This window comes from Rattus norvegicus, chromosome 11, assembly GCF_021556685.1.
Source record: "Rattus norvegicus strain SHRSP/BbbUtx chromosome 11, alternate assembly SHRSP_T2T, whole genome shotgun sequence".
NCBI classification, from domain to species: Eukaryota; Metazoa; Chordata; class Mammalia; order Rodentia; family Muridae; genus Rattus; species Rattus norvegicus.
This window is the reverse complement of record NC_141544.1, coordinates 64,594,015-64,620,881: the sequence shown is the minus strand read 5'-3', so window position 1 is coordinate 64,620,881 and position 26,867 is coordinate 64,594,015. Positions and strand designations below refer to the sequence as shown.

At 43.6% G+C, this 26,867-nt stretch overlaps 1 protein-coding gene and 1 long non-coding RNA gene across 21 annotated transcripts in view; both read left to right on the top strand.

The window, feature by feature from the left end:
* Cd47 (Cd47 molecule) overlaps positions 1–8,751 on the top strand; it is a 63,394-nt gene extending 54,643 nt beyond the window's left edge. For 4 of the 16 annotated variants that reach the window (XR_015632724.1, XR_015632728.1, XR_015632721.1 and 1 more), the window contains 4 exons: positions 969–1,000; positions 2,163–2,187; positions 2,820–2,852; positions 4,733–4,956. Coding sequence is in view for 6 of the 16 variants with exons in the window: in XM_087575982.1 (XP_087432108.1) it covers positions 969–1,000; positions 2,163–2,187; positions 2,820–2,852; positions 4,733–4,737 (95 nt within the window). In the remaining 10 variants the exon portion in view is untranslated. Of the gene's footprint in view, positions 1–968; positions 1,001–2,162; positions 2,188–2,819; positions 2,853–4,732 lie in introns of all 16 variants that reach the window. The other 12 variants (XR_015632723.1, XR_015632727.1, XR_015632722.1 and 9 more) reach the window with 6 other exon arrangements.
* Positions 8,752–8,995: 244 nt separating this feature from the next.
* Positions 8,996–26,867, top strand: part of LOC120095656 (uncharacterized) — a 114,844-nt gene continuing 96,972 nt past the window's right edge. For all 5 annotated transcript variants that reach the window (XR_015633066.1, XR_015633067.1, XR_015633069.1 and 2 more), the window contains exon 1: positions 8,996–9,093. This is a non-coding gene — a long non-coding RNA (uncharacterized LOC120095656). The remainder of the gene's footprint in view (positions 9,094–26,867) is intronic.

The window sequence follows — 26,867 nt, the reverse complement described above, 5'->3', positions numbered from 1 at the left end:
TTTTTTAGTATAGAATAGAGTTTATTCAGAACATGGGGAAGGGAGTTAAGAGGGTACTAGGGGCAGAGAAAGGCAGAGAGAGAGAAAGTAGAAGAGTAGAGGCTGGCCATGAGCTTGTGGAGAGAGACGGGGGGAGGGAGGAAGGGCATGGGGACAAAGGGGCGGGGGAGAGGAAAAGAGGAGATAGGAGAAGAGGGGAAGAGCAAGAGGCTGCTGGACTGGTTTTGTAAGGAAGTTTTCTTTCTTGTTTTCTTTTTAACCAATCTGATGTTCTTTTCCCTCCGTCATTTAGTTCCTGCCCTCTATTCTTGTGTCTTCATTAGCTAATCTGTGCAGAAGCAGAAAAAAAAAGAAAGAAAAGAAAAAGAAAAAGAAAAAAGATGCCAGGGAGGAATACACAGAGGAGGAGGTCCTGGTTTGGTCAGAAATTAGCTGTCTGGGGGAGCTCTAACCTCCCAGGAGGGGGAATTGAGGGAGTCGTGCTGTGTTGCAGCTTGCTAGCTGCCTAGAGCTTTGAGGACTGGAGATATGAGAGAGAGGAGGAAAGGGCTGCTGAGTGAGGAAAAAGGAGAGTGTGTTAAGAGAGATGCTCTCAAGGGAGAATTCCTCATTGCCCCATTCCGTCCATGCCAGCTGAAAAGTAGAGAGCGATGGAACCTGTTAGAACAGAGTAGTTGACAGCATCTTTTCAACATGGGATAGAACAGGTATCTGACTTGAGAGAGGCGTTCGAGCATGAGTGAGTCTCTGTTTTTTACTTGCTGTGGGCATCATTGTGCTTCCTTTTCTCCTGTCAGTGCATTTAATCAAGAGTCCTCTGTAGTTTTCAGTAGATCGCCAAAGCTCGAACTCCTGCACTGGAGTATGTAGCACCTTCTGGTTTTAGACCTGAACATGTTATCTTAAAGTTAAACATTGTATTGCTCCATATATTTCATTGGTTGCATTTATGTTTTTCTTTATAACAGCTTCCAACCAGCGGACTATACAACCTCCTAGGGTAAGTACGGGTTTATTAAATGAATTAAGGGCAGTTGTCTGGTGAATTAAAATGAGGCGTTGGTGATTGGGATGTTGGGCTCTTTGGTTCTCTGTTTAATGTGACATCAAATTAAGACACTGCTGAAGTCATTTCAGGGCCTGCACATGAATAGGTCTGGTTGTGTCGTGAGACTTACCGGTGAGATAGGAGAAGTGTCCTTGTACGATTATACTCCCTTCCTATAGTCGGAATCTATGAGGAGTAATATAATTATCTCCTCCATCAGAAGGAAGCTGATTCCAGTATGTCTCCCCATCTACTGGATTTGTGGGATGTGATTTCATAGAGTTGACGGTTTCAAGGATGGCATTCGGGAAGAGAAGTTTCTGTTAAATTGACTTCACTAATAAGTATAGTCTGTAGGGTATGTGTTGTTGAAGAGATCCATCCCAAGTAGTGACCTACCTACCATTTTATCAGTATTTTTATTTCCTAAAGGTTTCATTGTATTTGAATAACTTCATAAGGCCTTTGGGAAAATTCTAAGAAAAAGAGCAAATCCAGGAGGAAATGTGTAAGAAACCATATAAACTTACACGGAATTAAGATCTGAAGGGGTCTATATTGTACTCAGCTTCCTGTACATAGCGACTGACAGATAAATCTGGCAGCCTCTAAGGACACACCCAAAAGACAGACTTGGGCAGAGTGTGTGAATTCACCTCTGCCTTTTATTCTGAGGAGACTGGTGTCATAGCTGTTAGCCACCAGCAGCTAGCAGTTTCCCTAGTGCCTCTTAGAGATAACCTAAGCAATGGACCATTAAATCCTAACAGTTTTCTTGCTGTTACTGAGTTCAATTTGCATGATCTGAAAATGATTCCGCTTTGCTACCATCTCTTAACCGTATTTTCTGTTACTGCAATTTTTTCTATCTGTTACTGCAATTTGCATGCTTGTACACTAATACTTTTGTAAGGATTTCTTGAACTGAGAATGGTGGGTGGAGTGGGGAATTAGTCACAGAAAAAAATACTGAGAGAACAATATGGTTATTATTTTGCTTTTAGACCATAGGATTCTCTACTCACAATACAGGTTCAATGATACTGTAAGTTTTAGCATAAAGGACATAAAGTAATGTATATTTTATATGAATGAATTTTTAAATATTTTCCAGAAAGCTGTAGAGGAACCCCTTAACGGTATGTGATTATTATAAGCTTAGCAATCTTGGTCTATTAGCAGATTATAATTTGAAACGATCCTCAAAGACGTTAATTGGCATGCCCATCAATCTCCTGGGAAGACGCTAGCTTGGGAGTTTTATTTGTGTGCTTGCTGTCTGCCTCATATCTTCTCTTGCCTTGATCTCTGGATTCTTTCTTGACTCTTCATCAGAAATTGGTAGTATTGCTTTTGTGTTGTTCGCGCTGTCCTGTGCTATACCGAGTGACATCTGGGCAAGGGGACAAGATGAAATGCCACACCCTTAGTAAAGAAACATCTCTGTGGCTTCTGATTTCTAATTTGTCAGTTTTAGGGGGAAAAAAAAAACAGGCCACCACGATGGAGTGATACCAAAATGTGTCACTTCCTTTCTATGTAAATCTAGATGTGTATTCCCCAGCAAGTCTGTTTGCTTTTGTGGATACGGTGGGTGGGAGCCATAGAAATTGCTTTGCACTGAATGATAGCCTCAAATGAGTCTAGCTGTTTAGCTAAGGGATACTTGGTGCTGTGTTGTCTCGTATCTGTTTATTTTGAGATTATTTCTAACTGTGAAATCTTACTAACATGCCTTCTGACTGCCCGCCTGCTTGTTACTAATCCTCAGCGTTTAAAGAGTCGAAAGGGATGATGAATGACGGTAAGTTCAACATCTACACTCGATCGGGCACTGGTTGACACGTGGGCGTTAGCAAAGAAAGCAAAGAGCTTCTTGAAATTACAACTTTTTAAGAAACGACAGAGACACCGTCAGTCACGAATGTCCAAGTTTCTTGATGTTTGCCCCTTAGATCCAGTTTGGTGTCTTGTTCTTTCTTTTACCTGTGACACTGTCATTTTTCTGTAGGTAGAAGAACAGGACGCGTAGGGTCTCATGAACGGGAACCTACTGGTTCCTCAGTAGAGCAGTTGCTGCGTTTGGTACACACGCTTCAGGTCGAGCTCCTGTTGCCCGGATGTTTAAAATGCCTTGCCTAAGATGTGCAGAAATTCTGGCATGTTTGTCTCACCTGGACAGAGTTTCTTTTATACTCGTGGAGAGATCTTTGTTGCATTCACACTGGGGGCGTTATATCTGCTTTTCCAGGACCCAACCATGTGGGGAAGGATTAAAGAGAAGAGATTTCTTTACTCCTCACCCCACCTCCAGCTTTTCCCTCTTTTCTCAACAACAGCCAACACATGTTTCCTGAATATGACCTACACATGTACTTGTTAATTCTTCCCAAAGAAGTCTGTGACTTTTTTTCCACCTTAATATATTCTTTAACCTTAATGTGCTATAATTCTCCAGCCGCAGTGGCATTTAGTAACTCTGTTTGTATTTTTATTCTATTTTCAAAACTACCTTTCTGCCCTCAGTACTTGGAACTGACCCTTTCTCACGTAGGCTTTGCTTCATACTGTACTGCTGTAAAGTCTGTGACCTGCCTATTCACCTCTATAACAAAGGCCTCCTTCCCCAGAGCACAATTAACTTCTGCACAAGATTAAAAACACTTCGATCATGTGTTGGCTAAGCTAAATTTAAAACAGGCTCTGGCTTAACGGGAAGTCCAGAATGGTCCCATGGTTACAGGCTTTCGTCGTAGTTTTTAAATGTGTGTTTTGCTACACAAGCTGCTGCTACCTAAAAATATTGTTTATAGCGGGAACAAATGTAAACGCTGCCAGCGTTCCTGGCATGGTTTCATCATGTTTGCCCTCTGTGTCTTGTTTCTCAACTATTGTGTTCTTTCCTCCTACCGACTGTGGTGTCAAGTTTCTGTAAGCGGATAAAAATAAATAAATAAATAAATAGACTTTTCTCCGTTTGCAGAAAACCAGTGTGGAAACCTTCAGTGCCTCCTGGTTAATTTTCTTTAAAATGTGGCTTTCTTTTTTAAGTCACCGTTTCAGGAGATACCATAAAGAACCATTACTTTGTTTCTTTTGTTTTTTTTTTTTTTAACGTGTTTGTGTAGCACATGAAGTTTGTAATGACCTTGAAAATGCCCTGAGTTTTGTCCACATTTAGCAGATCACAGTTTGGTTTTTAAATGTTTGTTATGGGCAGTGTCTTCTGCTGTCCACTCTGGACTCATGACATGCATGTCACCTTGAACCAAGTTCAGGGTGCCTCCCCAAGGACTTCCCCTTTACCTATGCCAGATCACAGGTCTGCTTCATTATATTAACTGAATGCTGTAAATCTAGAGCGAACATGATAGAATATTATTCTCGGATCAATAACCTCTGCTTTGAAAAATCAACATCTCTTCCCGTCTGTTGAGCTTACCCAGGAAGCCAAGATTATCAGTCTATGTTGATTTTATTTTCCCATGCCATTGGCATTTGACTTACCAAACTGAAAAGGCTAATGATTTGCCTGATTTCTGTCTGTGACCTTTACAGATACATTTTCATTATTCTTTGATATAATATGTCTGAAAGAGTTTTGAGTTTTAGAAACAGATCGTGTCTTAATGCATAGGAAGTAGGCGTGAGTAGTGACAAAAAGTCGATGTTTCTGTTTTCCAGAATAACTGAAGGGAAGTGATGGACTGTAACTTGAAAGTCAGAAGTGGAAGAATTCAGTTGTCTGAGCACCATGGCCTTCACAACTCACAGCTGGAAGGAACACACAACAGTGACTGACTTTCATCTCTGAAAAAAGTCATTGAACCATAAATGAATATTACAGTTAAGTTTATATTAAAGCAGCTGTAATTTACGTAATAAAAAATATATGATGTGCTGTGTAACCAATCGAAATCCATTTTTCTATTGTTTCTACTCAACTAGGGGCAAAAGTTTCAGGGGCAACTTCCAAGAATGATGCTTGTTAGATCCTTGAGTCTCTGAACACTGAGTTTAAATCGATTCCCAGAGAGACTCGCCAAGCACTAACCTTCGGGTTAGTTACCTAGAGATACCTACGAGAAACAGGGGTATCCAGCAAGCCTTAGTAAACTCAGGTTCCCAGCAGCTTTGCCACTCATGCTGCTAGCTGAATAACAAGACTGCCACTTCTGGGTCTTAGTGACAGAGACTGAAGTACAAAAATGAATGTGGTTGGGCAAACCCCGTGTGGCCCCTCTGTGTGCTATGATGTTGATGGCCCTGTTGTCTTCATTCTTGGGCGTTGCCATCGTTCACACACACCCCCTTTGACATACAGCGCACCCAGGTTTTGAATACTTTTTTTTTTACAGATGTGGTTTTCCTTTTTGCACACAACCCTTTGCACCCTGTCCCGTCCTGCTACTTTGATTTGTGTTTCAAGATACAGTACCTTTCCTCCCCTTTAAACATGATCCTGTGACACAATTTTGTCAGTTGCAGAAAGGAGCCAGACTTATTCTCAAAGCACTGTGCTCAAACTCTTCAAAAAAAAAATAAAATAGCTATGGTTGTAACATATGTATTCCAGACCTCTGGTTTAAAGGCAAAAAAAAAAAAAAATCTAGTGTTTCTTCCCATGTTTTCTGATCGGAGGCATGACAAAGCAAGACTGAAATCTGAACTATGCGTCTCCTGCATGGCGACATATGTCTCCGTCAGCCCTAGCAAGGCCCGGGGAGGGGGTTTTATGCCTGTTGTCTCTTTGTTGCATGCTAAACACACATCACCTTCCTCCTTGTATCCTGCCTCCTGCCTCCTGCCTCCTGCCTCCTGCCTCCTGCCGCCTCCTCCTCCTCCTCCTCCTCCTCTTCCCCTAAGTTTGAAAAGTAAAACAAAACTACCACACTCCCTACCCAGTTAGAAGAAAACCAACGTCCTGACAGTTGTGACCGCATGGAGTACTTTTAGATTATTAGCACTTGTTTTTTACCTCGTTTGTGGGCGTGTTTGTATGTGCACATGTATAAGTAGGCACAGGCATCTTCTGTACGGACAAAAGTGAGGCATCTATACAAGAGCGGATGCTAACTTTGTGCTTTTAGTGAATACATTAAAAAAAAAAACAAAACAAAGGTCCTTATTGGGTGGCATTATATTTGATGCAAATATTCGAGCTCTTTAAAACTAGGTAATGTGCCAAGCTTTTATGACTGCTCACCAGTGCCCTCTGAAAAACCACCAGGGATTTTTCCTGTCTGTGTAATAAAGGCATTCGTATCTGTATTTGCATTATTACTAACAGTTATTTCTCCTTAGTCCACTGAATGTTTCCATGTGCCTCTCGTATGCCAAATTTTTTGTCATCTTTCATGTGGGGACCAAATGGTTTGTCTGTGGCAAACCTAAACTTAAGACCTGCTGAGGCCTCTCAGAAAGCTGACCACGGTACCAGGATAGTGCTTCTCAAAGAAAAGTAGGTTTCCTCCCCGATTTCGTAGCTGTCGCAAATACTAGCGTATTGTGGAGGAGCTGAACGCCTTTATACAAACCTGACAGCTCCTGATGCTTTTAGTTCCTGGAAATATTTACACTCTGCTCATTGTTGGTTGCTTAAACTCAGTTTTGATGGAGAGAGCAAAAAAAGCAGGTGGACTTGGAACAGTTTCAGTTTTTCTCGTCCTCTATTAGGAAAGTCAGGTGTGAAAATCTTTATAGTCAATAATTTTTTCTTTTCTTTTTTTTTTTTTCGAACTAAAGCTGTACCTTTTAATACGTGGTCAACGCCCCTCTGCTCGGGGTTCAGTCTTGGGTCTTAACCAGCTGTCATGTTCTCTTTGCTGCCTGCCACTTGAGACACCGAGTGCCCTAGACAGCCCCCAATCAGCGGTAGCCAGGGAAACACAAGACGAACTCAACTCTTGCTCCTAATACTCAGCTTCTCTGTACAAGGGGTGGCAGTGGCAAGAGTCCTTCTGCCTGGGCATTATTGGGCCAGTTCACCCTCTTTAAATCAAACCCGCAGTGGCTCCTGGTTCTCGTGCCATCCGATTTAAATCTCTAACAGTACGGTGGGCACCACGCACCTGTTTTGTCCCACGATGTGCTTTTTCTCTCCCCGATTCTGATTTCTGCTGTCATATCCTGTCTTCGGTTTCTCTTTATTGTCTGCTCTCCACTGTATACAGTAGTAGAGAGCGGTGCCACTTATCACTTTCTGCAACAGTTTTCCCAGGCCTTCATGGCTGGATCCCGTTTTCCTTCCTTTTCAGAGTGTTGTGCCCACCCCTCCTCCCTTATGGCTGTCTTTTATGGTCATCCCCATCTGTCTGGGGGCCTCATCTCTCACTTACCCTTCCTGGTGCTTCATGGATCTCTGCTTAGCTTGGTGGGGTTTTCTCTTTGTTTGTTGGGGGGGTTTTTCTGGTCTTACTCTTCTCACTGGACTTTAAGATTCCTTCCACAGCAAAGACGCTGCCTCCCTTTCTGCCCTCCGTGTTCTGAGTATTTAGATAACTCAGTGCCGAAGTTTGATGGCAAAAGTTGCCTGCACTTAAATTTCTCTTTTTAATCGGTGAGCTAGAGTTTCTTTTTTTCTTTTTTTTTTTCTTTCTCTTCTGTCAGATTTCACATGCTTTGCAAATTACAAAAGGTGACAGTTCACCTGAAAACTGCAAGTCTGGTCTGTTTAAATCGTTGAGAATATCTGATTAAAAGTCACGGGGCTGTATCATAATAGACTTTCTTTCGGGATGTTGTAGTCAATAGAGTGACCAAATTGTACTTGGCTTTACAAAGCGGTGCATTCACTCTGCTGTAATCGTCGCGTTAGTAAGAGTTCAGCTGTATATCATCGCCTAGGTTTATCTTGTCTTACAATGGGTATTCAAATATGGCCACCAGAGGATACATGTGAATCTAAGCGCCTGCATTTGCCTGTTGTTGAGAACTGGAGGGGGGGGGGAAATGTCTGGCAACCCTTTGCCTTTTTACTGTAATTAATTGACAGTTTATTTAGAGACGAGAGTTTTCAAAACTCTCTTAACTGCCACAACCCACTGGCGGTCTTGTTTCGCCATCTCCAGTGGCTAGCAGAGATAATCCAAGGTAACTGTACAGAGATGAGCAGTAGCCAGGAAATCGCCCTGCCTTGAACTTTGGCTGCCCTTCATTACGAATGTTTAGTGCTGAATTTTTCATAAATCTAGTGTTTGAGGGGAAAGAAAAGGCCTTTTTACCAAGCATCTCTGTAAGACAGCATCGGTGGGATTGGTGGGCTCTTCAGTGTTTTTCACTGTCGGGATCTTGTGTGGATGGAAGAGAGAAACGCTTTTTATTTTTATTAAACAGAGCATTATTTACAGAAAGCCATTGTTGAGAATTAGTTCCCACATCATATAAATATCCATTAGCCATTCTAAATTGTAAGAGAACTCCAGTGTTGCTATGCGCAAGGAACTCTCCTGGGGGCCTTTTTGCATAGCAATTAAAGGTATGCTTTTTGTCTGTATCCTTTTTTTTGCAGTGATTTAAAGACCAAAGTTGTTTTACAGCTGTGTTACCCTTAAAGGTTTTTTTTTTATGTATTAAATCAATTTATCACTGTTTGAAGCTTTGAATACCTGCAATCTTTGCCAAGATACTTTTTTATTTAAAATAATAACTGTGTAAATATTACCCTGTAATATTATATATACTTAATAAAACATTTTAAGCTATTTTGTTGGGCTATTCCTGTTGCTGCGACAGCCGACCACAAGCACATTTCTGAGAAATTTTGTTTTTTAATATATTTCCCTAGTCTTCGTAATTCTGTATCATGGAGAGGGTGATTCTCAAAAGGAATGTTTTTACTTAATAGCTTAAATATGTTATATACATGACTCTTAGAATTTTATTTAGTAGTTTGAAACATAGGCAGTGTCTGTTATAGGTAACTTTTCATAATTTTTTTTTCCCCAGAAAACATCATGAGAAAAGAGAGGCCTGGGTTCTAGTCCTGACAGGACTGTTCCCTAACAAATGGTCCTGGCAAAGCACATAACCTGAGGCTCTGAAAGGTGAGGTTAGCCTCAGCCCAAACTGAAATATATGGTTCTCCATTTTAATTTGTCCTTGATTAAGCTACTTTGAATGCAGTTAAAACTCAGGCCTAAGGGGGAGGGGGGACGTGCAGATCTTTCGGTCAACATAATCTGAATATTCAGCTGTTACAGCTAGCGTCTGGCCTCCGAGCTAGTCAAAAGAGTCGGGTCCTGTTCTGCCAGCTTTCAGCTCTTCTCTTTGTGGACCCTGCCTTCCTGATCCATTTGACAGTAAAGGGCCTTACATAGGGAGTTAGAAGGATGTGCATGTCAGTTGAGTGTCGTGTCTCACTACTCCGATGCAGTACTTTGACGGAAACAATTTAAGGGAGAAAGGGCTGCTTTGGGCTCACAGTTGGGGGTTTACAGTCCATCAGGGTGGAGAAGTCATGGCGCCATGGTCTTGAGGCCATGCTGTATCCACAGTCAGGAAACAGGGATAAGTGGATGTGTTCTATTGCTCAGCTTCCTTAGACCCCGTCCAGCACTTAGGGTGGGTCTTCCCATCCTCACCTAATCTAGTTGGTCCCTCAGAGACATGCCCAGGCACTTATCTACTGGATGGTGTTAGAGCCTGCCAAACTGATTATAACGGTCGGTATACACGTCTCTGAGTCACCGAGGCCTAGCATTTCTTGCTCTGACTCGTCCAAACCCACCTCTACATCCAGCCAGCATCAGAGGCTATGGGCTGTATCCACGGTGCATTAACCCAGCTGGGAGTTGGAGAACCAAGGCCAAAGTCTCCTGAAGCAGAACTGGGTACTTACCAGACAACTGAAGTCATTAGATTTGAGAAACAGGTTCCCAGTCAGTGCCACATCCCTTCAGGTCCTCCTTACAAGTCTACGTTACATGTGTGATTGCCGAGCATTTCAATGGAAAACAGTATTTGGCAGCAGAGTGCCATCTTGTTCCCTACATCATAGGCAACTTAATTTTTATGCACTTAGGAGGACGTTCACTCACAGCAGGAGTAACTAATGGACTTCGGGGAGAGCATTTAATGGCCTGCCTCCTGCACTGAAAGCTGTTTGGTGTGGCACAGAACTGTACTCAACCTGATTAGAACTCCCACTGAGATACAGGCTTCAAGTGCAACTGGGCTCCGATTTGGTATAGCCACCTTTCCACCCAAGGTGTCAAGTTTGACAACTTCACAAAACAGTGGATTAGGGTAGTATCTGAAGTCGCCCATTTGGCAGTGTTTGCCTCATGGGAACACACACAGCAGGCTGTGTGTAAGTGTGAGGTTCAGGTACTCACGCACCACAGCAGAGGGGCGTGAGGGATATAACACTAAGGTACAGATGATCCAGACTGCTCATCTAATGTTGAAGATAGCCCTGTAGGCCACAGAGGTGTGACCAGAACTCTAGTTATGAATCGGTTGTGTACATATTTACTCATTTGACGGGAAGGCAACAACCCCTTCCTTCCCCTTTAGTAGCCAGATGCTGGGTACCAAATATCTTTACCCGATTTGGGTGAACGTACGCATTTCTCAAGTTTGGAGATTAATGTTCTGCAGATCTGAAAACTGCAGTGCCGTGTCAGTCTTGGTGATAGCATGCTAATTTTGCAGTTTTTGTGTGCTACTGCATGTACTTGCTCTCTGTGGACAGACGGTGAACACCATAGCATGGTAATAGGCTTTCTGAGAGCCTCTACCTAAAATAAACATTGGCTTAAAGACCCTTCTTCCAAACACCGTGCATGTGTTCATGAATGTACTGTCATGTGAGTGCGTGTACACGCAGACACACAGACACACACAGACACACACACACAGACACACACACAGACACACAGACACACACACACACACACACACACTTTGTTCTTTGATACAGAATCTCGCTATCAAACTTGCTATGGAAACCAGGCTGACCTCAGCCTTCATGATCTTCCTGCTTTAGCCTCCCAAGTGCTAGAATTGAGTACCCAACACTCAGCTAAACTATAGATTTCTTTCAAATTGTCACAGGTGCCTGAGAAATTTCTCCAGGTTAACATGACAGCGTAGACACTACCAGGCTTTCTAAGTAAAGTGTGAGAGAACTCATATATTTCTAAGAGCAACTGGTCAGTCCACAAACCTTTGGTTTTCCAACACCTCTCTCTGGGAATACTTACCCCATCACCTTAGGCGACAGTCTTGTGTGGGCTGGCCTCTAACCTCCTAGACAGCTCTTTCTAGGACAGTTTCTTATGCTCTCCAGGGAGTTCCACCCCCCACCCCCCAACTCAATTGGGAGTTTTTAGAAGGTATTGTTCATAAGCCTCCCATTTGCAAGTTAACAGAGGCATGTATTTGGTTACCTGAGGAAACCTTTTCTCACTCCAGAGTTATCAAGTGTTCCTCTCACAGATGAATGGGCTGGATATGTATGGTATGGTGTGTGTGTGTGTGTGTGTGTATAATCTTTAGTTTGATAATCATGGACTCAGAAGTGCCATATTGTTTATCCTATGCATATTGATAGAAGTGGTCCTAGTAGTAACTAGTGCTAAATGTTAGAGAACAGATTATCCTTGGTCAGCCTTCAGATGCTGATCCAGGACACTTCTCACCCATGATATACAAAGTCCTGGGGTTCAACTCAAGAGCCTCCTGGATCCTAAGTGTGGATATTTTGAAGTATCCAAAAATAATAATTTTGTGCATCTTCACATTTCTGTTCAAAGAGAACTACCCAACAAACTATAGTTGTATGCTTTAAGCCCATTGACACTGCGGCGTTTAGTTCCCTAAAAGAATTGAGCATTGAAATTATACATTTTTTTCCCACTTACATGATTTTTTAAACCACAGATTTAGAAAAATTGAATATTTTTGTGATTGTGTGCCTTGGAAAACTGTTAAATATGTATTTACATTCTCCGAGAGAAACATCTGACTAAAGGATTTGACTGGAATTGTTGACCACAGCCTATCCTTAGGCTTCTGTATACAATTTAATTATCCTTCTTGCGTGAGTAGATTAATTAGGGTTACTATTACTGTGGTGAACACACAAAGACCAAAGCAACTTGGGGAGGAAAAGGTTTATTTAACTTAGTTTCCACAGTTCATCATCAAAGGAAGTCAGGCTAGTAACCAAAGCAGGGCAGGCACCTGTAAGCAGGAACTAATGCAAAGACCATGGAGGGGTGCTGCTTACTGGCTTGCTCCTCAAGACTTACTCAGACTGCTTTCTTATGAAATCCAGGACCACCATGTTGGGATGACCACACAAATACTGTGTTTACTGGCTATGAAAAGTGTGTTCTCGATTGTAAATTGCTGGGCCAGCAGCCCTGGCTACTAGGATATGTAAATGTTTGTTGCTTCCTCATCTGCCCCCCAAAGAAAGGCAGGCTGCCCTGGGGAAGGTCATGTATCCCCTAATGCCAACTGGAAGAGGACAGAGTATGGCTTTTGCATAATAAAAACCTGGCAGCTGGCGCTGAGGCAGAAGGACCAGCAGAAAGACCAACCCACTGACCAGGCAAAGAGACAGACAGAGAGACAGAAGGAAGAGCAGAATGGAGCAGGCAGAGCTGTGAGAATCACATGGAGGGACACAATGGCAGAGAAGTCTGGGTTAAGTTAGAAGCCAGCTGAGAGACTGTCCCTGCAAACAGATCAACAGCCTCATACAGATGTCTCCATAGAAAAAACCCTGCAGTATCATCAGCTCAGGGATGGCCCCACCCACAATGGGCTTGTCCCTCCCCCATCTATCACTGGTTAAGAAAATGCCTTCTAGCTGGATCTTCTGGCCGTATTTTCTCAACTGAGGTTTCCTCCTTTCCAGTGACTTTAGTTTGTGTCAAGTTGACATAAAACTATTCAGAACGAGTGAACTCAGTAGAGAAAGCAGAAAGACCAACTGGGGTTCTCATAAGCATTCAATCCTGGTAATAAGGTCTGAGAACACAGTCTTCCTGGGCTGCTGACTCCCCAGGGAGGCTACTCATCTGCCTTCACGCGTCTTCATGAGGCCCAGGATGCCGCTCCTGGTTTCTTTGTGTGAGTCCCCCTTGTTCCTCAAAGGACAGGAAAGTGACTTCCCAAGATTATAGCCACACTGGAGGCGGGTGGATGGGTGTGGAGAGGGCAGAGCGGAGCCCAGCAAGTCTTCTCCAGTTCTGATCGGGGCAACCGAGACACAGAGGTTGGGAGATTAATTTATAACGAACAGTTGTTTTTCCTGTTTCCCCTGAGAAACAAAGCCGCCACGATTTCACTCTCTATAGAAAACAAATTTGTTTTGTAATGAAATGAAGACAAGATTCCTGAGTTCTCACTTTCTAGGGCCATAGATGCTGTCTACATCAATCCACCCTGGTCCTCCTGGGCATTTTAATTCTTCCAGCTGGAGATTAAAAAGAAGGGATGGCCTCTCTAGGCAAACAGGGAGAGAGCAGCATGCAGTTTTCAGAAGACTCAATAAGGGAACAGATGATTCTTTTAAAGCTATTGCTGAGTGTAACTTACTTATCATTTCAAAGGATCTTTTAAAAAATGAAACCTTTGTAAGCAGTAGTAAGGGAATGTAGAACTCCCCGTGGTGATGTTTAGAGTCCTGTCAGCTATTTAAATCTAATTATTAGCCTGAAAGTGAAGAAGAGAAAGACCTGGCCAAGTGTTGGATAGAAAACAGTAATAGCTGTGGTGGTGCTCAGAAACCTGATCATTAGTGATCATTAGTGCCGTAGAGGACGATTTGTCACATTTACTGTCGCCCTCAGAGCAGTGTCTCCTGATACTCGGTTTCTTTATCTACGGAAGAGGGACGATTCCTAAGCTCCTACCTTCTGAGCATCTTACAGGAGACCTTGCTGTGTGGGTGGGACAGTGCCCATGGTGTGGGTTCCAAGGCCTTGTTCCTCACCAGCCGTGTCACCTTGCACGGTTAACATCTCCGAGTCTCTTCATCGTACAAATGAAGATTGAATATGAGGTTCCGTGAGAATGGCGGTTGCCACACCGCCAGGCTCAGTGTAAGAAACACCCAGTAAGCGGAAGGGATTCTCTCTCTTTCCTCTTCCTCATCGGCCCTGGCAGAATCTAGGAATGAGCGTGCATACACCGAAGTCAGTCCGTGTTGTCCTATGCCGTTATTGCCAAAGACCAAACAGACTGCGGTAGAAACAACCTGTGAGGTGAAACTTAAACGCCAGACTCAGCCACAATCTTCTGGTTAGTGAAAGCAGAAGACAGGAAGCGACATTAGGGAGTAGATTATTCTCATAGCTGAATGCAAAGAAGTGAGGGGAAGGGGAGCCCTGTAGCACGTGGAGGGCACTTCCTGCTCCATTCCTGCAGCAGTACTCAATCTAATTTATTCCTTCAGACCAATGACTGATTCTCAAGACTTCTGAAAAATATGTTAAGAGCAGACCTTCCAATCACGCTAGGCAGAATGTGATTAAGAACACGGAGCTGTCTTAGCCCAATAACCAGCAGAAACCAAATCCGTGGGGCTACATATTGAAGAAATTGAAGCCTCGTTAATACTGCTTCACAAATGGGAGCATTAGCATTGCTGGCTGGAAGTTTTGCTGAGGCTTAGGTTAGTAATCATCCTGCTCCCTTCACCAAAAATGTCTGAGGTGCATGCTCCATCTACCCTCTCGGGCGCTGTGGGAAGCAGGCAATGGCAGCTGGTGAGGTATCATGAATTGAAAATAGCTTCCGTTCACTTTTCCTCTGCCCACTACTACGACCAGAGATGGTGCCCACTTCAAGTGGGACTAAAGCATCACCTAGGCGAAGTGGCCAAGTCCTTCAAAGGCAGCGTAGAACCTTGTTCGAGAAGGTGTCTGACAGGACCTGAGTACAGGTGCAGCACGGTTTTCTGTTAAACTCTCACTATGTGCTGTCCTTTGAAAGCAGGCTGAAATGTTCTGTGTCCGTGTTTAGCTCCTGACTCCCAGTTTGGACAGGGTTTTATGAAGAGTCCCATGGTACTCTAAAAGATGCTTTGTATGGGTTGGGGATTTAGCTCAGTGGTAGAGCACTTACCTAGCAAGCACAAGGCCCTGGGTTCGGTCCCTAGCTCCGAAAAAAAAAAAGAAAGAAAAAAAAATGCTTTGTGGGTTTTCGTTTGCTTGTCTTTGATTTGACTTGGTTTGTTTGTTTGGGGGGGAGGGTTGGTTGTGTGTATATTGTTTTGTTTGTTTGTTTTTGCTCAATGATTGCAAATGCAGTCACTCTTCTAGGCTCCTCCCTTAGCCTGTCATCTGTCCCTGAGGAACAGAAAGGGTTGCAGAGAAAGGGTATCACAGTACCATAATCATATCAAAAGATGGCCAATCATGTACACTGGGAACATTGCAGTCCTAATGCACCAAATGAAGGAAATGGTACACACAGTCCTCTCTCAGGCCTTCCTCCAAACCCATCACTCATTCCTTTCCCGAGAAATGAGAGTGCACCATGAGTCATGGCTTTATCAGCGAATTCACCAAGAGAGGCCTGTGCCCATCAGTGCCGACTATGAAATCATTTGTTCTCCCGTACAATAAACAATAAATGCCTAACTGCACTCAAACAATATTAACAGGAATGTTATGACAGAAGCTAGGAGTCGAGGACATCAATGAAAATTAGGTAATATCTCACTGGAATTAGCAAATAAATGTCTATGTATATGCATAATTAAAAGTGAGCGAATTATGGTATACTTCTGAGCTGCTTAAATCAAGACAGTCTAGTGTTAAATGAGAGAAATCAACTCAGGACATCTCGTCATCTGCATTTCATCAAGAATTCTGCATCTCAGGCTCTTTAAGATGGGTGGTTGTGCGGTTGGAGTCTCCTACAAACTTCCTCTGCCTTTCAATGTTCAGGTTTGTAGATCTCCGTTCTGGGTAAAAACATCCAGAACTGTGACTGCAGAGCTATTTGTGGAATGAGGGGGTGGCTCAGTCGGGGAAGTGCTTGCCGTGCAACCACCAGGGCCCAGGGCCCGAGTTTCATCCCCAGCAGCCACTAAAAACTGGGCGTGATAGGAGGCACCTGGAACCCTAGCACTCATTTGGGGGTAGGGGGACTCAGATACAGGCCGGTCCTTGGAGTTCTGTGACAAGCCAGTCTGGCCAACTGGTGGATTCTGGGTCTCAGTGAGAGATTCCCTCAAAATCAATAATGTGGAGTGCTACAGAAGGAAGACAGACTTTGACTCCCAGCATATACATACAGATACACACACACACACACACACACACACACACACACACAGATACACACACACATACATACACACACACATACACACACATACACACACATACACACACATACACACACACATACACACATACACATACACACACATACACACACATACACACATACACATACACACACATACACACATACAAACACATACACACATACACACACATACATACACACACACATACACGCACATATGCACACACGCAGACCCCAAAAGAAGAAAAACAAAGCTATCACCCCTGTACCTTTCAGTCTGTGGCTCTGATGAAGACAACACAACCACAACAAAGCAAACAAAAACAAAAACAAAAACAAAAACCACCATTTTGAGCTGAGAAAAACAAACCTGCAGTAAAATCATTAGTACATTCTTTTTCTGCCAGTAGGCACACCAGAGGAATGCACAGCAAAAAGAATTCACCTTTTTCTTTCTTTGTTTTTGTCCAGAGTTTTGTGATAATCTCAGCATGACAGTACACATCAGAGGTCATGCATGGGTTTCTACAGCAAATGCTTTGTCTAATTCCCCTACCATTACTCGCTTTCTAGGTTGTTTTCTCCCTGTCTCTCTCGTGAACTTAAGCACCCAGGGTGCTACCTGAGTTGATCTGTGCTAACTGTAGTGGAGGGAAGGGAGTAGGAGGTAGGATGAGGTGGGAGGGAAGCCGTCTTTAGAAAGCTCAGGGGCACGAGAGGAGCAAGACTTGGGAGTTAGAGGTGACTCCACTTAGCCTTAGAGAGTCTCGCCAAACCATTCCATGTTCACTCCTCTCACTTTTCAGGAATGTTTCCTGGATCCAAAAATAGACGGGTGAGACAGTGTGTCAAATGCCGTAAAATCCCAGGGAGAAAGATGGGGCGATACATAAATCAGTGTCATTTCTCATGTCACTGTTAATTGCGTCGGCTTCACTCCTGTCTCCCTCATCCCACACATTCCCCTCCTCCACCGCTGAAAAGGTACCACTTCCTGGCTTGTTCACCCTGGAAATGACATTATCAGCAGTCAGGCCCTGTGTCAGATACAACGCAACAGACTGGAAATGCAGGCAGGTCAGAATTGCTCTGAGGCAGAGTGTAAAAAGTTGGTGGATTCCATACCTTCTGTCCACACTGAGTCTGTCGTGTTTTACATATGAAGGAAAAAAAAGGAAGTAAAGGAGTAACCTTCTTTTTCCTTTTGTAGCTGTGCTTTGGGTTTTATAAGATATGGTTGTGGCAAAACCAAAATATAAACAAGGCCTAGAGAGTTCTTGAGTCAACACAATTAGGCCTCAAAAATACCTTAACTCTTGGTTAAACTGCACCAAGAAGCAGCACTTCATTTGAGTAATTGTTAGTCATCGCTTGGCAATGTCTGGTGGATACAAAATGTCGCCTCCCCCAGTCACCAGCAGCTGACATAGGGTGATATGGTTAGGGAATTTCCAACAGGCAAAGTGGAAAAGGGAATCTTGGATACAGTCAATCAAATGCTTTCTTTGTTCTGCTTCTCTTTCTTTTCCTTGTAAATTCTCGCCTCTGATAATTTATCAGAACACTAAACCTCTTTAACTCTGCCTTTCCCCAGTTCATAAACTGCTTCCTCTTCAAACGAACTCTGTGGTTTTATTGCACCTCAGGTAATTCGTTTACATAGAAAAGTACCTAATGAGATAGAATGAGGAACTTTTACTGATTTTACTCTTTTCCCTGATCACTCACAAATAGGAAAAGAAAAATAACTACATACATTCTTCCACTTTTAAACGTCTTATATTTCCTTTTATTTTATGTGCATGAGTGTTTTCCCCCGGCATGGATGTATTTGCACCAGGTGTGTGTCTGAGGCCCTCGGAAGTCAAAAGAGGGCATCAGCTCTTCTGGAACTGAAATTCCAGATGCTTGTGAGACAGCCATGTGGGTGCTGAGAAGCAAACCTAGGACCTCTGTGGAAGCAACAAAAGGCTCTTGAGTGCCGAGCCATCTCTCTAGCTCCTCCCATTTCTTAATTATGCTAAGGGTAGTATTGTATAGAAGTTGAACTTTTTAATATTAAAAAAAAAGGTGAGCTATTTAGTACTAAATGGCCGCTCACGGTCAAGAAATCACAGAACTAACATGTGGTCAAGGGCAGCTTTGGCTTTGGTGGCTGGGTCCTTCACCAGCAGTGAGTCACAGGACTGACCCATCTGAACCCAAGAGCCCAAAGTCTCCAGACTTCTTCTCCCGCCCCCTCTTTTTCTTCTTCTCCCTCTCCCACCTCCTTCTTCTTTGTCACTATATATCATTTCTGGGAAAACTCACTTCACATTTTTTTTTATTTTTTATTTTTTTCGGAGCTGGGGACCAAACCCAAGGCCTTGTGCTTCCTAGGCAAACGCTCTACCGCTGAGCTAAATCCCCAACCCCCATTTTATTTTTTTTAATTGCATTTTTATTTGCATTTTAAATGTTATCCCCTCTCCCAGTTTCCCCTCCAAAAACCTGCTATCTCACAGTCCCCTGCTTCTATGAGGGTGCTCCCCTACCCACCCTCCTACTACCTTCCACTCCCTGCCCTGATATTCCCCTACATTGAGATAGAATGAGGAACTCAACAGATTTTACTCTTTTCCCTGATCACTCACAAATAGGAAAAGAAAAATAACTACATACATTCTCCACTTTTAAACTTCTTATATTTCCTTTTATTTTATGTGCATGAGTGTTTTATGTGCATTGAGACTTCACAGGACCAAGGGCCTCCCACCCATTGATGCCAGACAATGCCGTCCTCTGCTACCTATGCAGCTGGAACCATGGGTCCCTTTATACTCTTTGGTTAGTGGTTTAGTCTCTGGGAGCTCTGGGGGGAGGGGTCTGGTTGGTTGATATTATTGTTTCTCCTATGGGGTTGCAAATCCCCTCAGCTACCTCAGTCCTTTCTCTAACTCCTCCACTGGGATCCCTGTTCTCAGTAAAAAACCTTGAGAAGGGGAACCCACAGAACCCAGATTGCTGACATTGGCTCTCCTTGTTGCAAACCGCAGTCACATTGTGCAGACTGGTAGATGCACGTAACCATGTTCAAACCAAGCCCTCAGCTCCCACAGGCATCAAATATTGCTTACAGAAGACAACCAGGAACAGATTTTTCTTCTGGATAGATGGAAAAGGAAACAATTCTCTCAAAATCTGTCACACATACCACACACCCCATTCACCTCAGACCTTCCCCTGGTCTTAATGAAGTTCCGCCAACTTCAGCTCTAAAGTTCAGTCATTTACTCTGCTGGAATCCTGGTTAAACGCCAGGGGAGGCTGGGAGACCCTGAATGTCCACAGTATAGGCAGGGGTGTGGAGGGCATGCAATGTGGCAGCCAGTGTCTCAGTCCATCACTGTAGCTGGTGAGCTGCAGGCCTGTAACAGACACATGTCTTCCTACGTCCCAGCTTATTTCTGTGTAACATGAGGGGCCAGCCCAGAGGCTGCTTCACTGTCTCATCCAACCCTGCTCACCAGGCACCCCTGCCCTCTCTGTGCTCAGCACTCCGGGCCACAGGCATGTCTTTATTCCCCTGACCCCAGGGAGAGGTCAGGGGTGGCTTAAGGAAGAAACCAGGGTCCCAGCTCCCACCTCAGGTATTACAGAGACACTGAAAAAGAAAGCTGGGTGAGGAAAAACCGATAGCCTCTCCACCCAGCCTGCTTTAGCCCCAGAGGCAACCCCTAAGGAAACTAAGCCTAAGTGAACTCAAAGGCTTGCCTTCCTGATCATGAAGTTGCAGCTTAAGGGGGCCTAGAATACCTTCATAAAAATGTAGCAAAGACCCTTTAACATTCAGAGAGCCGTGTAAGAGATGGCATGCAAATGGGCCACAGGCAGGTTTGCTTTTTTTTTAAATCCTGTTTTAAAAGAAGTGAAATTAAAAAAAAAAAAAGCAGAGATCCTGCATTTTAAAACAAAAAATACTACTTTCCAGGTTCTATGCAAAAGGAAAGAAAGAAAGAAAGAAAGAAAGAAAGAAAGAAAGAAAGAAGGAAGATGGGGAAGGAGGAGTAAGAAGAGGAGGAGGGGAAGAAGAGGGGAGGAGGAAGAGGATGAAGAGGAAGGGGGAGGAGGAAGAGGAGAGGAGGAGAGAGAGGAAGAGGAGGAGGAGGAAGAGGAGTAGTGGGAGTGAAGGAGGATAAAGAGGAGGAGGAGGAGGAGGAAGAGGAAGAGGAGGAAGGAGAGGGGGAGGAGACAGCAGTACAGTGACCAGTGTGCAGCTGGGTTTGCACACCTAGGCCCTTGCTACGCAGGAGGATCTCCAGTCCTCACAGCTCCTTCCACTGTTGCTATTTGAATTGTGTTTCAGCGTTGTGCCTATTGTGCACAGAAGTATTTCTCCCTGCCTCTGAATCTACAGAATTTGAGGAAACAAAACATACCCACAGGGGCTTTCCCAGCAAGTGGAAAAAGTATCTTTTTGGAAGCAAGGAATAATGTTAATGCTTTCCGCACCCCAGGCTCATTTGCATTACCTACTTGGATCTTACTGGGTTTGTTGCCTCTCTCTGGGACAGTTAGTTGTGGAGTGGAAATGAGCAGACGGTCTGCACTGTTCTTCCAAGCCCTTTGTCATGGTCGTTGTCCGTAGTCAACGTAGTCAACATTGTGTTCCTCTTCCTCTCGTCTTCTTCTTTTTTTTTTTGGTTCTTTTTTTTTTTTTTTTTTCGGAGCTGGGGACCGAACCCAGGGCCTTGCGCTTCCTAGGGTCTCGTCTTCTTCTTAATCTCTCTCCTCCTCCCCCTTCCCCTCTCCCTCCCTCTCCCCCCTCTCTCCTCCTCCCCTTCTCCTCTCCCTCCTCCTCCTCTTCCTCCTCCCCCTGCTCGTCCTCCCCCCTCCTTCACTCCTCCTCCTCCGTGACTTGAGTCACTTCATGGCGGGATTACTTTAGTACTAGTGTGGCAGGAGTTCTATAGTCTTCAGCCCTTGCTTGTTTCCTTGCCTGTAGCAAACTCAGCAAATCTCATGCATCAGTCTTCAAAGGGGGGAGGATTTGGGAAGCTAACCTTTAGCTCGTTTGTTTGGAATGTTAAGAGCCATGAATTTCTATTTCCGTCTCTTCCACCATTCATAGGCATTAGGAAATACAGGCTCAGACAGGCAAACAACTTGCCCAAAGGGTGGAAATGGAACATCTTGTCCTTGCTTCATTTCCTAAGGACAAGGAGATCCTCCCTTGGCCCCCTTCCCTCTTCTTCCAGGATGCCTGCAATATGTGTGCATGCTACAACCTCTAGTTCTAAGGCTAGCCCTCGGGTTCTAAGCCCACTAGCTCTTTCCAGGCTCCTCCTTGTCACCCCATCTAGCAGGTAGAGCACAGCAGAGAGAAGCCAGGTGCCTGAAGCCTGATGAGATGACCTCTGCCAACACAGCCTGACCATGAAAGCCAGGTCCTGAAGTCCTGAGATCACCAGCTGCTTAGGAACAAGGACAGCTAGAAGCTGCCTCCCTTTTCTGCGTTTGGCTCCACGATGCTGCCTGGATCCCAGCAGAAAGGTCTAGGGAAGGAAATGAATACATGCTCTAGAGCTGCAGTGTGACACAGACCCATTCTCTAAGGTATAAATAATATCAGGACACATGGAGGGTATACAGTAGCCCCTGTCCACTGTCATCTGAGGTCTCACCTTCCATGATTTTCAATTACCTGTGGGCAACTCTAGTTTAAAAATACTACATGGAAAACTCCAGAAATAACAAAAAAATCGAAGATTTGAAATTGCACACCATTCTGAGTAGCGCAATGAAATCTTGCAACATGCTGCCCATGATGTGAACTACCCCTCTGTCCAGTGTTTCGAGTTGCCCCATTAGCTGCTATGGTACTGCAGTGTTTTGTTCAATTAATCTTTACATAGGTGGTCTCATTTATGTATTATACTCCCCTCTCCACATCCGCTCATGTAAGCATCGTATCACATCATCACAAAAGGTATGACTACTGTGTAAGTTATTCAAAGAGGATAGTTGCATGACTTTTATTGTAGCGATTGTCATAGTTGGTCTATTATTATCATATTTTTTGTTCTTACAAACATTTATTTTCCTCCAAATTTAGTATGTTTTCTTTTCTGTAATGTGGAAAGTCTTCATTTCCCTTTTCCCAAGTGTTGAGGTTCATAGAGCCAAGTCTTAACCATACACTAATCTTCATCTCTTCAGTATCTTGTATGTTGATTTAGTTTCATATGTAGATACTTATATTAGTTTTCCTTAGGGATTTATACATTGATATATATATATATATATTCCTGCTTACCCTCCTCTTAACACTCAACAATACAACTGTAAATGTATTTACACAGCTGTTCCTTGGTCAAGGTCATTTGCAAGAGCAAGTCGGTTTCTGGGTTTCTGAAGAAATCTTGTTTGGTGGGTGAAGGATCCATTGAGGGGTTCTCATTAGTTTTTTCCCTGTATTCTGATCCACTAGACTGTTTTTTTAAAGAGCTTGCAGAATGAGCTGCAAAAGCCCCCTTTCTGGTCTTGCCTGGGATTTTGATCGCTGAAAGAAGTCTGTTCACTCTTTCTTCCTTTGGACAGAATCGGGTGACCTCTAGGTGCATCTCTTCCGAATAGGTCTCTTTTTCGCTTTGGGACCTCTGTTGGGGGAAGAAGGTCGGTGGCGCCCCTCAGGAGGCGGCGGCGGTGGCAGGGAGGCTGTGGGATACGGAGCACGCTCGACCTTGAGGGGTGCGCAGCCTCCGCTGCTGCTGCTGCTGCGTGTGCTGTAGAGGCGCCTTATTATTATTTATTAGTCTCTTACTATGCCTAGTTTACAAACTTTATCATAGGTATGCTTCAATAAAAGGATACCAATATATATATATATATATATATATATATATATATATATATTTACTATCTGTGATTCAGAGCATCTTATGGGGATAAGAAGGTAATAGTGTGTAAACATCCTCAGAAGAGAGAAAACCCACATGATTGCTATTAGTAGGAGTAAAGTAGAGGCCAAGCCTTGAACTCTGAGATTCCTCTCATCAGTCACTGTCACTGGGTCTTCTGGATGAGTACCTACTGTGTGTCAGCTTCTTAGACAAATGCAGCAACCCTACCATTTATGACCGCTCTGGCCACAGAGATGATTCTTTGTTGTGTGTGAATCATATCAGGAGAAAAATCCCAAGGAAGGGTGGAAACAACCCATTAAGTCAGGGTGGAAACAACCTATTGTCAACTGAATGTTTGTGTTCCTCCTCCAAACTCAGATGAAAACCATGAGCACCCCTGGAGTGTGATGCTGGGTGCATGGTCTTTTAGATATATAATTAGATTGGGTTCATAAGGGTGAGGCCTTCCTCACAGCTGTCAGAAAGAGGGAATAGCCAGACACAAGAGTGGCTGTACCTGTGTCTTCCCAACATCCAGAACTGCGAGAAGGAACCGTTTGTTCTTCAAGCTACCTTACCTACTGATGCCACAGACCAAATTTATCTGTGACCCACGGGCATTCTCCAGTTATGAAGTCACCAAAGCATACCTGTTTGGAATGTCCAGTAATCAAAAGTGCCCTTCAGAAATTTGGGACAAAACTTCGGTCCAGAATAAGGATCTATGGACGCTTGCTTTGGGTTCCAGGAAGTAGTTAGTAAGAACAACTTAAGCTTCTAAGAACACATAGCACTTTATTAAGCACTTTGGAATTGTTATCATCCCTTCAAGTCCCACAACATTGTGTGGAAGGTTCTTTTGGCACGTTTGATCCATGGCCAACACAAGCTTTGGAGAAAAATACATGCTATTCAAGGTCACCCTGTTGATAGCAGACCCTGGGCAAGTTTTAAAGCTCCACTCTGTTCCACACAATGCCAAACAAGGCTGCTTGAGTTTCAGACCATTGAATCTGTTGACTCCTCGGTAGCAGTTTATACCCAGCTGCAAACATGGTTTCTGCAGCTGTCTTCCTGAAGAACATACCAGAATGACTTCCTGCAGCCACATCTTCTGGATGACTGAAGGCCTGGTTGCAGTAAGACCAGATTGACCTATTTCAGCCTAATGGCTACATTCTGACACATTTAAAAGTGAATACATAAGCAGTGGATTTTACTATAGAACTGTGCTGGCTGGTTTTGTGTGTCAACATGACACAAACTGGAGTTATTACAGAGAAAGGAGCTTCCCTTGAGGAAATGCCTCCATGAGATCCAGCTGTAAGGCATTTTCTCAATTAGTGATCAAGGGTGGGAGAGACCAGCCCATTGTGGGTGGTGCAGTCTCTGGGCTTGTAGTCCTGGGTTCTATAAGAAAGCAAGCTGAGCAAGCCAGGGGAAGCAAGCCAGTAAGCAGCATCCCTCCATGGCCTCTGCATCAGTTCCTGCTCCCTGACCTTTTTGAGTTCCAGTCCTGACTTCCTTTGTTGATGAACAGCAATGTAGAAGTATAAGCTGAATAAACCCTTTCCTCCCCAACTTGCTTCTTGGTCATGTTGTTTTGTGCAGGAATAGAAACCCTGACTAAGACAAGAACCAAACAGAGGAAAACAGAATCACCATTCTTTGTTGATTCTAAGGTACATAGTAAGGATAGTCTAAACCCAAGAATGTATCTAAAAAACCAGTGCCTAAGTTTAATGTGCTAGTCTCTCTCTCTCTCTCTCTCTCTCTCCAAGAAAAGCTATGGATCTTTCAAGTCAGAATTAAAAAGCTGCAATTAAAATAATTGGTATATTCCAAAGATCAGTGACATCTTACAAAGAGAAACTGAAGCAGTGTCTGACCAGAACATCGATACCTAGTATGCAATATGATTTTGAAACATGCTTCTTAGAAGAACAGATGCCTCCGTAAAACAGACACTGACGTTTTTCATTAGAAAAACTGTCAAGCAGGGTCTCATGAATTGAATGGATGCTTTCTGCAGCTCCAGGATTTTCAACACATGGGCTGTCTTACCTCCGTTGTCCCCTACCCACACCTTCTCTGCCCCAGGGAAATTGTGAGACAAATTCCCTGTGTCAGGGCTTCTTATCAGTAAATGTTTGGTGCTATAGCTGTTAAAAGACAATAAACACTTAACAATATTACATTAACACACCATCCTAAAGTCATCACAGTTCCCTAAAATCAATATTAATACATTCTTTGATAACATCATTGAAGTGTTTCTACTTCTGTTATTCTTTTATTAATAACCTTTACTTTTTTTTCCTTTCGTAGTTTTTAGTCTCAAGATCCAAATAAGTCCCATATCCTTTTCCCTGTTTATTGTTGCTAAAGAAACCAAGTCTCAGGGTGAGAGTCCCACATTGTGGCTTCACTTCAGGGCTGGGATCTGTAGAACACCCTTTAATTTGTGTCCTTTAATCTTTTAATTTCTCCCACAGTTCCTTTACATGGGTATCGGCTGCTATAAGGACATGCATTCCTAATTTTGCTTTTGTGTCTGTAAGGAGGTATGTGGTGCCTGGTTGTCTCCAATTATTAGCTACTGATGATGGCTTAGCTTTCATCATAACCAGTACTCTTGATATCACGGTCCCACATTCTGAAACCATGCTCCCCCCACCCCCACAAATTCTTAAAAACAGTGAGTCTGAGATACTAGCCGTGCCTTTTGTTCAGCATTTGATGCTTTCTATTACAATGAAGAATAATGCTTTCTGCTCTCCCCTCAGTGTTCTGCAGTGACTTAAGCGTAGTGGTCCCTCAGAACCGCCCCTAAACTAAATAGCACTCACTATACACACACCTTCGTTTCAGTTAACCGGAAAGGCAATAGAGACTGCAAGAATTTCTATTACAGAACCCATATTGTCAGTTCTCAGTGTGTAAGGCAAACTCCTAAACCCATAAAACAACACAGGCCTGCAAGGCACTTCCATCCAGCAGTGGACCACGAGGCTGTCACTTCCATAGCACGTCACCTCCCAGGGTTCCATTATTGTTAGCATGGTGAAGGAGCTGTTGGTACTGAAGCGCCAGGCTATTCCAGGCTCTCCTTCACCCCACACAATCTACTTCTGAGTGCACTTTAAGAGGCTCCGTGCAAACCTCCCCGTTTACTAACTACATCCCATTTGGGGTAGGAAAACTCAAACATGCCACATACATGTATAGAAAATAGTGTGAACTGTTTATTCTCGGCATTCGGGGAGAGATCTGTGTCTGCAGGCAGATATAGAAACCTTGGCAGGGTCAGAGGCAGCTACAGAGGCCAGCATCCCCGAGTGTGTTTCTGAATGTCTTCATCTTTTTTGCCTGTACCCATTATTTCCTCCTAGGTATAGACTAATTTCATCACACTCTGTTTATGTAGTTCTGAGGAGATACAGTAGGGCTATGTATACATATGGCCAGGGCATTCTAATGTTAGCTGCACTGCTAGTTAATTTTCATTATGTAGTTGCAACCTGTAAGTGTGTACATGAATGTATAGAAGGGACCATATTTAGGAGCACACATATTTTTTCTTTGCAACTTAGGTTTTAAACACTATCATTACTGATAGGTGTGACATATTCTGGCACTTTCTCTTCTGTTCTACTTCT